Source organism: Oncorhynchus masou, chromosome 29 (genome assembly GCF_036934945.1).
Source record: "Oncorhynchus masou masou isolate Uvic2021 chromosome 29, UVic_Omas_1.1, whole genome shotgun sequence".
Lineage (NCBI taxonomy): Eukaryota > Metazoa > Chordata > Actinopteri > Salmoniformes > Salmonidae > Oncorhynchus > Oncorhynchus masou.
The window spans coordinates 85,561,829-85,571,249 of NC_088240.1; the positions used below are offsets into that span (position 1 = coordinate 85,561,829).

At 47.9% G+C, this 9,421-nt stretch overlaps 1 protein-coding gene across 1 annotated transcript in view; it reads left to right on the forward strand.

Moving 5' to 3' along the window:
* The first annotated feature begins 79 nt into the window (after positions 1–79).
* Positions 80–9,421, forward strand: part of stmn2a (stathmin 2a) — a 15,627-nt gene continuing 6,285 nt past the window's right edge. Inside the window, exons 1-4 of the mRNA XM_064946687.1 lie at positions 80–260; positions 5,423–5,521; positions 7,073–7,245; positions 8,156–8,347. Coding sequence (XP_064802759.1) covers positions 242–260; positions 5,423–5,521; positions 7,073–7,245; positions 8,156–8,347 — 483 coding nt within the window. The 5' untranslated portion in view covers positions 80–241. The remainder of the gene's footprint in view (positions 261–5,422; positions 5,522–7,072; positions 7,246–8,155; positions 8,348–9,421) is intronic.

Consider the following 9,421-nt stretch of genomic DNA (forward strand, 5'->3'; position numbering starts at 1 on the left):
GTTCTATTGCTGTGGATGGAATATCTGATCTGGACGAGAGATGCGCGTCAAAGGACGGAGGGTGGCCAAGCAATCGGCTCATGCGCAGAGACGCTCATAATTCAACCGCTCCCATCTTCCAGCTCGCTCCGCACCTCTCATCCTGATCTCAGCCCCCGGTCTTGTCTTTTTCGCTGACACAGTGCCTTAAAACAATATTTTCGCCCTTCAGACCATAGCCGCAAAACCCCCGCAGACAGCCATGGCCAAAACTGCAATTGGTAAGGATGCGAGTAAGATTTTTCAGCATGGATTATTGTTAGAGTTTGTTATAGGGATGGAGGCTGAGATCTGCGCGGACACCTGCATCGTCCTCATTATTTTATTACAGTATATGGGCCCGTAGGGACGGCAGCCAAAAACTGCTCTTCTAGATTGGACATTTTAGGAATGTTATGATTTTATATCAAGTGTAAGATTTATTTTGGTTAATATGTTGGCGCGATAGTTTTTTTCTTATGTATAGCGGTTTTATTTACAAAGCTGCACCTACTGCTGGTGATACGGCGGCGGCTCTTGTAGAAGCATAATGCAGAGAGACCCCACCCTATACGCCGGTCTGACTACCATTTCAACACAGCTTGACAGGCTGAGATATAATTTATTTTTTAATTTATGTACTTTTATGAGTATACTCATATAACGGTTATATCGCTTGTTTGAGCTCGAATATGATAGAGAATCAATTTTAGGTGAATGAAAGGGGCGTGCTGACAATGCATTGAATTCAGTGGTTCATTTGTTGGGCTACAATAGTTAGTCATGTATTTGTTACCATCATTTGGCTGATATGTATTTAGGATCATTTGGCAGTTTTGTGTGTTGTATATTACAGTAAATGTGGGTTACATTTAATATATTAAACAAAAAGTATAAATGAATAAGGGCCTTGTCATCAATATGAGCCATGATATGCCAATGCAAAACAAGGCCGAGAGTATGTTGTTTTAGTGGAGGATTCTACACTGAATTAAACTGTTCTATGTCACTATAACACACAATAAAGCCTATAGTATTTTGTTTTAGTGGAGGATTCTACACTGAATTAAACTGTTCTATGTCAATATAACACACAATAAAGCCTATAGTATATTGTTTTAGTGGAGGATTCTACACTGAATTAAACTGTTCTATGTCAATATAACACACAATAAAGCCTATAGTATATTGTTTTAGTGGAGGATTCTACACTGAATTAAACTGTTCTATGTCAATATAACACACAATAAAGCCTATAGTATTTGGTTTTAGTGGAGGATTCTACACTGAATTAAACTGTTCTATGTTAATATATCACACAATAAAGCCTATAGTATATTGTTTTAGTGGAGGATTCTACACTGAATTAAACTGTTCTATGTTAATATATCACACAATAAAGGGGGAGAGTAAACTATTTGTTGCTTTATGTTTTGTTTGACAATTTTCTGAGTTGTTTCTTAGTGGATCTGCAAAAGTGATTGATTATCCAAAAGAGTTGATTCTCTTTTCTGTCTAGTCTGACAATAGAATTAGCCAACACTTAAAAAACATAGGCCTACTTCCTGTTCTCTGATCTCTGTTTTACCTAGAAATATTTGCTCTTGGGCTTCCATAGTGCCGGAATGTATTCCATGTTCAGTAGGGCCTACATTCTATTTTGGAATGGACATGGATCCATGCAGTTCCATTGGATCTTAGTGATTCTGATGACATGTGGCAGCAGGCTGTGTTGAGCAGTGGGCCATGGCACGCAGGTGTAGCAGGCCGCCAGACAGCAGGCTGGGATAGTGGCCAGCCCTGCAGCAATGGGCCGCTCCACACGCTGCTGGCCTTTGCAGCAGTTGGCTAATCAGTATTGACAATCTGCAGTCTTCAGAGCTCAGATCTACAGAGCTCTCTCTCTCTCACTCTCTGATGCTGTACCTTAGTGAAGTCAGGGCTACTAGAACCTAATACAGTAGGGTGATAGTAATACACTAGCTATTTATTTTTTTGGTGTTGAGGTAGAGACTTTGTGTGTGCCATATGGGGCCCTGATCCAAAGGGTGCCATTTTGAATTTGGACAGAGCCTGTCTCTTCTAAATCCCTCCGTTCACAATTTAAGTGATGACTTCCTCGTAATAATGACAATTTAAAAACTATTAAGATAGAGTAGCATCTAGCCTTTAGCTAATGCCCATTAGCTTACTGTTATCAGATCATGATAGAATTCATTAATAGAGCTCAAGTTCAACAAAAAATCATGATCAGTTATTGCCTGCTCTGGCAAGGCTTTTTATTATTTTATTTAACCAGGCAAGACAGTTAAGAACAAACTCTTATTTACAATGACAGCCTAGGAACAGTGGGTAACTTCCTTGTTCAGGGGCAGAACCACAGATTTTTACCTTGTCAGCTTGGGGATTTGATCTAGCAACCTTTCAGGTTACTAGCTCAATGCTCTAACCACGAGGCTACCTGCCGCCCCAACCACTACCCACTAGGCTACCTGCCGCCCCAACCACTACCCACTAGGCTATCTGCCGCCCCAACCACTACCCACTAGGCTACCTGCTGCCCCAACATTACCCACGAGGCTACTTGCCGCCCCAACATTACCCACGAGGCTACCTGCCGCCCCAACCACTACCCACTAGGCTACCTGCCGCCCCAACCACTACCCACTAGGCTACCTGCCGCCCCAACCACTAACCACTAGGCTACCTGCCGCCCCAACCACTACCCACTAGGCTACCTGCCGCCCCAACCACTACCCACCAGGCTACCTGCCGCCCCAACCACTACCCACTAGGCTACCTGCCGCCCCAACCACTAACCACTAGGCTACCTGCCGCCCCAACCACTAACCACTAGGCTACCTGCCGCCCAACCACTAACCACTAGGCTACCTGCCGCCCCAACCACTACCCACTAGGCTACCTGCCGCCCCAACCACTACCCACTAGGCTACCTGCCGCCCCAACCACTAACCACTAGGCTACCTGCCGCCCCAACCACTACCCACTAGGCTACCTGCCGCCCCAACCACTACCCACTAGGCTACCTGCCGCCCCAACCACTACCCACTAGGCTACCTGCCGCCCCAACCACTACCCACTAGGCTACCTGCCGCCCCAACCACTACCCACTAGGCTACCTGCCCCAACCACCACCCACTAGGCTACCTGCCGCCCCAACCACTAACCACGAGGCTACCTGCCGCCCCAACCACTACCCACTAGGCTACCTGCCGCCCCAACCACTAACCACTAGGCTACCTGCCGCCCCAACCACTAACCACTAGGCTACCTGCCGCCCCAACCACTACCCCACTAGGCCCCAACCACTACCCACTAGGCTTCCTGCCGCCCCAACCACTACCCACAACCTGCCGCCCCAACCACTACCCACTAGGCTACCTGCCGCCCCAACCACTAACCACGAGGCTACCTACCGCCCCAACCACACCCACCACCTGCCGCCCCAACATTACCCACAGGCTACCTGCCGCCCCAACCACTACCCACTAGGCTACCTGCCGCCCCAACCAACCACTAGGCTACTTGCTGCCCCACATTAGGCTTGCCGCCCCAACCACTAACCACGAGGCTACCTGCCGCCCCAACCACTAACCACGAGGCTACCTACCGCCCCAACCACTACCCACTAGGCTACCTGCCGCCCCAACCACTACCCACTAGGCTACCTGCCGCCCCAACCACTACCCACTAGGCTACCTGCTGCCCCAACCACTACCCACTAGGCTACCTGCCGCCCCAACATTACCCACGAGGCTACCTGCTGCCCCAACCACTACCCACTAGGCTACCTGCCGCCCCAACATTACCCACGAGGCTACCTGCTGCCCCAACCACTACCCACTAGGCTACCTGCCGCCCCAACATTACCCACTAGGCTACCTGCCGCCCCAACCACTACCCACTAGGCTACCTGCTGCCCCAACCACTAACCACTAGGCTACCTGCCGCCCCAACCACTACCCACTAGGCTACCTGCCGCACCAACCACTACCCACTAGGCTACCTGCCGCCCCAACCACACCCACTAGGCACTGCCGCCCCAACCACTACCCACTAGGCTACCTGCCGCCCCAACCACTACCCACTAGGCTACCTGCCGCCCCAACCACTAACCACTAGGCTACCTGCCGCCCCAACCACTAACCACTAGGCTACCTGCCGCCCCAACATTACCCACGAGGCTACCTGCCGCCCCAACCACTACCCACTAGGCTACCTGCCGCCCCAACCACTACCCACTAGGCTACCTGCCGCCCCAACCACTAACCCAGGCTAGCCCAACCACTAACCACTAGGCTACCTGCCGCACCAACCACTAACCACTAGGCTACCTGCCGCCCCAACCACACCCACCACTACCCACTAGGCTACCTGCCGCCCCAACCACTACCCACTAGGCTACCTGCCGCCCCAACCACTACCCACTAGGCTACCTGCCGCCCCAACCACTACCCACTAGGCTACCTGCCGCCCCAACCACTACCCACTAGGCTACCTGCCGCCCCAACCACTAACCACTAGGCTACCTGCCGCCCCAACATTACCCACGAGGCTACCTGCCGCCCCAACCACTAACCACCAGGCTACCTGCCGCCCCAACCACTACCCACTAGGCTACCTGCCGCCCCAACCACTAACCACTAGGCTACCTGCCGCCCCAACCACTAACCACTAGGCTACCTGCCGCACCAACCACTAACCACTAGGCTACCTGCCGCCCCAACCACTACCCACTAGGCTACCTGCCGCCCCAACCACTACCCACAGGCTACCTGCCGCCCCAACCACTATCCACTAGGCTACCTACCGCCCCAACCACTACCCACTAGGCTACCTACCTGCCGCTTTAACACTGTCAGTGTGAAGCAAGCCTGTATGAATGTTCTCTATGGGCCACTCTGGCTCGGACAAGGCTTTAATACTGTCAGTGTGAAGCAAGCCTGTATGAATGATGGGCCATGCTCGGACAAGGCTTTAATACTGTCACTGTGAAGCAAGCCTGTATGAATGTTCTCTATGGGCCGCTCTGGCCCGACAAGGCTTTAATACTGTCACTGTGAAGCAAGCCTGTATGAAAGCACAAGCTTTAATTCTGTCAGTGTGAAGCAAGCCTGTATGAATGATCTTTATTCCACAGTCAATAAACAGCATAATGCCAATGTTATCTCCTATAGGTGCCATTATAGTGTCTGACTTTGGTTGTGTCAAAAATGGCACCCTGTTCCCTATAGTGCTTTACTTTTGCACTATATAGAGAATAGGGTGCTAAAGCACTATATAGGGAATAGGGTGCTAAAGCACTATATAGGGTATATAGGGGGCCATTTTGGACTCCTCCACGTAGCAGTGTTAACAGTCTGGTGTGTTTGTATTCCCTCAGCATACAAAGAGAAGATGAAGGAGCTGTCTGTTTTCTCCCTCATCTGCTCCTGCTTTTATCCAGAGGCACGCAACAAGCTGGTCGTCTGTGAGTTCGAAGGTAAGAACCAGGTCACATGAGAAGTAAGAACCAATCAGGATAGGAAAGTTACTACAGATATTGCAGGAGTTTCCTCTTGAAATCCAACATGTCTGTGGTAAGGACAGCTTGGTTGCTGATTATCTCCCAAGGGTGGGCAGGTAATACGTTTTGTGTTTTGCGTTTAGCCAGTTTGTTGCCCTGGCTCACAATTTGTTTTGAGTATCGTCTTGGCTGAGCTCGTTCCGAGGGGCCGAGAGTTATAGAAGCATACATGAGTTTTTCAAAAACACGTGAGTTTTAGGAACTATAAGAAAAAGAAAAAAGAGGAAAAATAAGATTGTAAAATAAAAAATATTTAAAAAATTGCCGAACGCCGCCCGAACAAGGAGAGGGACCAACTTCGGCGGAAGTCGTGACACTCATGCTTAATTCCAACCCCTCAGAAAAACATCCACAAAACACACATGAAATGAAGTGTTTTCACATGCACGTATCTTCCCATATCTTTTGGACATGTCCTAAATTACAACCTTCGTGGACAAACATAATCTCTAAACTCGAAGACATGTTTAAAGTGGACATCCAAATAACATAACCTATCTGGGAATTTCTCCACAAGCACTCAACAATACTGACAAACTGCTCTCTGAAATCGTTTTAGCCATGAGTAAGAATGCAATAGGAAGACACTGGCTATCATGTCAATTACCAACCATCCTAGACTGGATCAGCGTTACCAACCATCCTGGACTGGATCAACATTACCAACCATCCTAGACTGGATCAATGTTACCAACCATCCTGGACTATACCAAAATTACCAACCATCCTGGACTCGACCAACATTACCAACCATACTGGACTGGATCAACATACTGTAACCAACGACGTCCAAGATATAGAAAAAAGATCAGCTACAATCCATTTGAAACTGGACGCCTTTGTAAATACCTGGACCAAATGGACATCATATATAAACCAAAAAACTACAGAACCTGTCTAAACAACAGACCACAGACCCCAGAAAACGAGAAGACCAGACCCCAGAACACAGAAGACCAGACCCCAGAAGACCAGACCCCATAACTTGGAAGACCAGACCCCAGAAAACTAGATCCCAGAACATAGAAGATCACACCCAAGAACACAAAAGACCAGACCCCAGAAGACTAGAACCCAGAAGACCAGACCGCAGAACTTAGAAGACCAGACCCCAGAAGACCAGAACCCAGAAGACCAGACCCCAGAACATAGAAGACCACACCCAAGAACACAGAAGACCAGACCCCAGAAGACCAGAACCAAGAAGACCAGACCCCAGAACACAGAAGACCAGACTCCAGAAGACCAGAACCCAGAAGACCAGACCCCAGAAGACCAGTCCCCAGAAGACCAGACCTCAGAAGACCAGAACCCAGAAGACCAGACCCCAGAACCCAGAAGACCAGACTCCAGAAGACCAGAACCCAGAAGACCAGAACCCAGAAGACCAGACCCCAGAGCCCAGAAGACCAGACCCCAGAAGACCAGACCACAGAAAAAATAATACATCTTTTCACTTGTTTTCAGACATGGAGGTGAAGCCAATCAACAAGCGGGCGTCGGGCCAGGCCTTTGAGGTGATTCTGAAGCCCCCATCCCCGGTGTCAGATGCGGCCCACAGCATCGCTTCGCCCCCCAAGAGGGAAGTGTCTCTAGAGGACATCCAGAAGAAATTGGAGGCAGCTGAGGACCGGAGGAGGGTGAGTAGTAGAACTATAGAACTAGAATGATAAAAACAGTAGGTACACTCTAAGAAAATCCCCAAAGTGTTCTTCGGCTGTCCCCTTAGTAGAACCCTTTTTGGTTCCATGGTTCTACCTGGAACCAAAATTACTGCTGCCTGATAGCACCTGTTTTTCCTTAGAGTGTATAAAATTCTAGATCTGTGAGTAGGCAACCCCAGGGCCCTGCGTTTTGATATAATCATTAATATACATATAATTAGAATGAACAGAACAGCTGTCCCATTCAAGTTCATATTCCGTGGTGGATGGATTGGCGGCCATATTGGATGTACCAGTCAAATTACTATTGTCTGGGCCTCCTGGGTGGCGCAGTGGTCTAGGGCACTGCATTGCAGCGCCAGCTGTGCCACCAGAGACTCTGGGTTTGCGCCCAGGCTCTGTCGCAGCCGGCCGCGACCGGGAGGTCCGTGGGGCGACGCACAATTGGCCCAGCGTCGTCCGGGTTAGGGAGGGCTTGGCCGGTAGGGATATCCTTGCCTCATGGCGCACCAGCGACTCCTGTGGCGGGCCGGGCGCAGTGCGTGCAAACCAAGGTAGCCAGGTGCACAGTGTTTCCTCCGACACATTGGTGCAGCTGGTTTCCGGGTTGGATGCGCGCTGTGTTAAAGAAGCATTGCGGCTTGGTTGGGTTGTGTTTCGGAGGACGCATGGCTTTCGACCTTTGTCTCTCCCGAGCCCGTACAGGAGTTGTAGCGATGAGACAAGATAGTAATTACTAACAATTGGATACCACGAAATTGGGGAGAAAAGGGGGTACAATTAAAATAAAATAACACTTTTTTAAAAATTACTATTGTCTGAGGTGCTTTGACCATTCTAGTGATTCCAACTCTATGGTGACATCCATGGTCTCTCTGTGGTCCAGTCCCAGGAGGCCCAGGTGCTGAGGGCCCTGGCAGAGAAGAGGGAGCATGAGAGGGATGTGCTGCTCAAGGCCATGGAAGAGAACAACAACTTCAGCAAAATGGCAGAGGAGAAGCTCACCATGAAGATGGAGCAGATCAAGGAGAACCGGGAGGCCCACCTGGCGGCCATGATGGAACGCCTGCAGGAGAAGGTGAGAGAAGACTGGCCAGTAGTACTGTAGAAGTAGTAATGGAGTAGTAGAACCAGTAGTAGTAGAAGTAGTAGTAGTAATAGTAGTAGCAGTAGTAATGGAGTAGTAGTAGTAGTAATAATGGAGTACTAGTAGTAGTATTAGTATTAGTAGTAGTATTAGTAGTAGCAGTAGTACAGTAGTAGTAGTAGTAGTAGTCGTAGTCGTAATGGAGTAGTAGTAGTAGTATTAGTAGTAGTAGCAGTATTAGTAGTAGTAGTAGTAGTAGTAGTAGTAGTAGTAATGGAGTAGTAATACTACTACGCTCGCATCTCCATTAATACTACTGCCAGTAGTAGTATTAGTATTAGTAGTAGCAGTAGTACTGTAGTAGTAGTAGTAGTAGTAGTAGCAGAATGACAGTAGTAGTAGTAGTAGTAATGGAGTAGTAGTAGTATTAGTATTATTAGTAGTAGCAGTAATACTCCTACTACAGTATTACTACTACTAATACTACTGCTACTACTACTACTACTACAGTCCTACTGCTACTATTACTACTACTACTACTACTACTACAACAACAGTACTACTGCTTCTACTAATACTAATACTACTACTGGCAGTAGTATTAATGGAGTAATTTCGTAGTAGTATTACTACGACTACTTTACTGCTACTACTGCTATTACTACTCCATTACTATTACTACTACTACTACTACTACTACTGCTGCTACTACTATTACTCCATTACTATTACTACTACTACTACAGTACTACTGCTACTACTAATACTAATACTATGATTACTGCTACTACTACTACTGTACTACTGCTACTACTAATACTAATACTACTACTAGCAGTTGTATTAATGGAGTAGTAGTAGTAGTAGTAGTAGTATAGTAATAGTGGTAGTAATACTGTAATAGTAGTAGTAGTAGATGTAGTGGGGTAGTAGTAGCAGAAGTAATAATGGAGTACTAGTAGTAGTAGTAGTAATGGAGTAGTAGTAGTAATAATGTAGAAGTAGTAGTAGTAGTAGCAGTAATGGAATAGTAGTAGTAGTACTGTAGTATTAGTAATGGAGTAG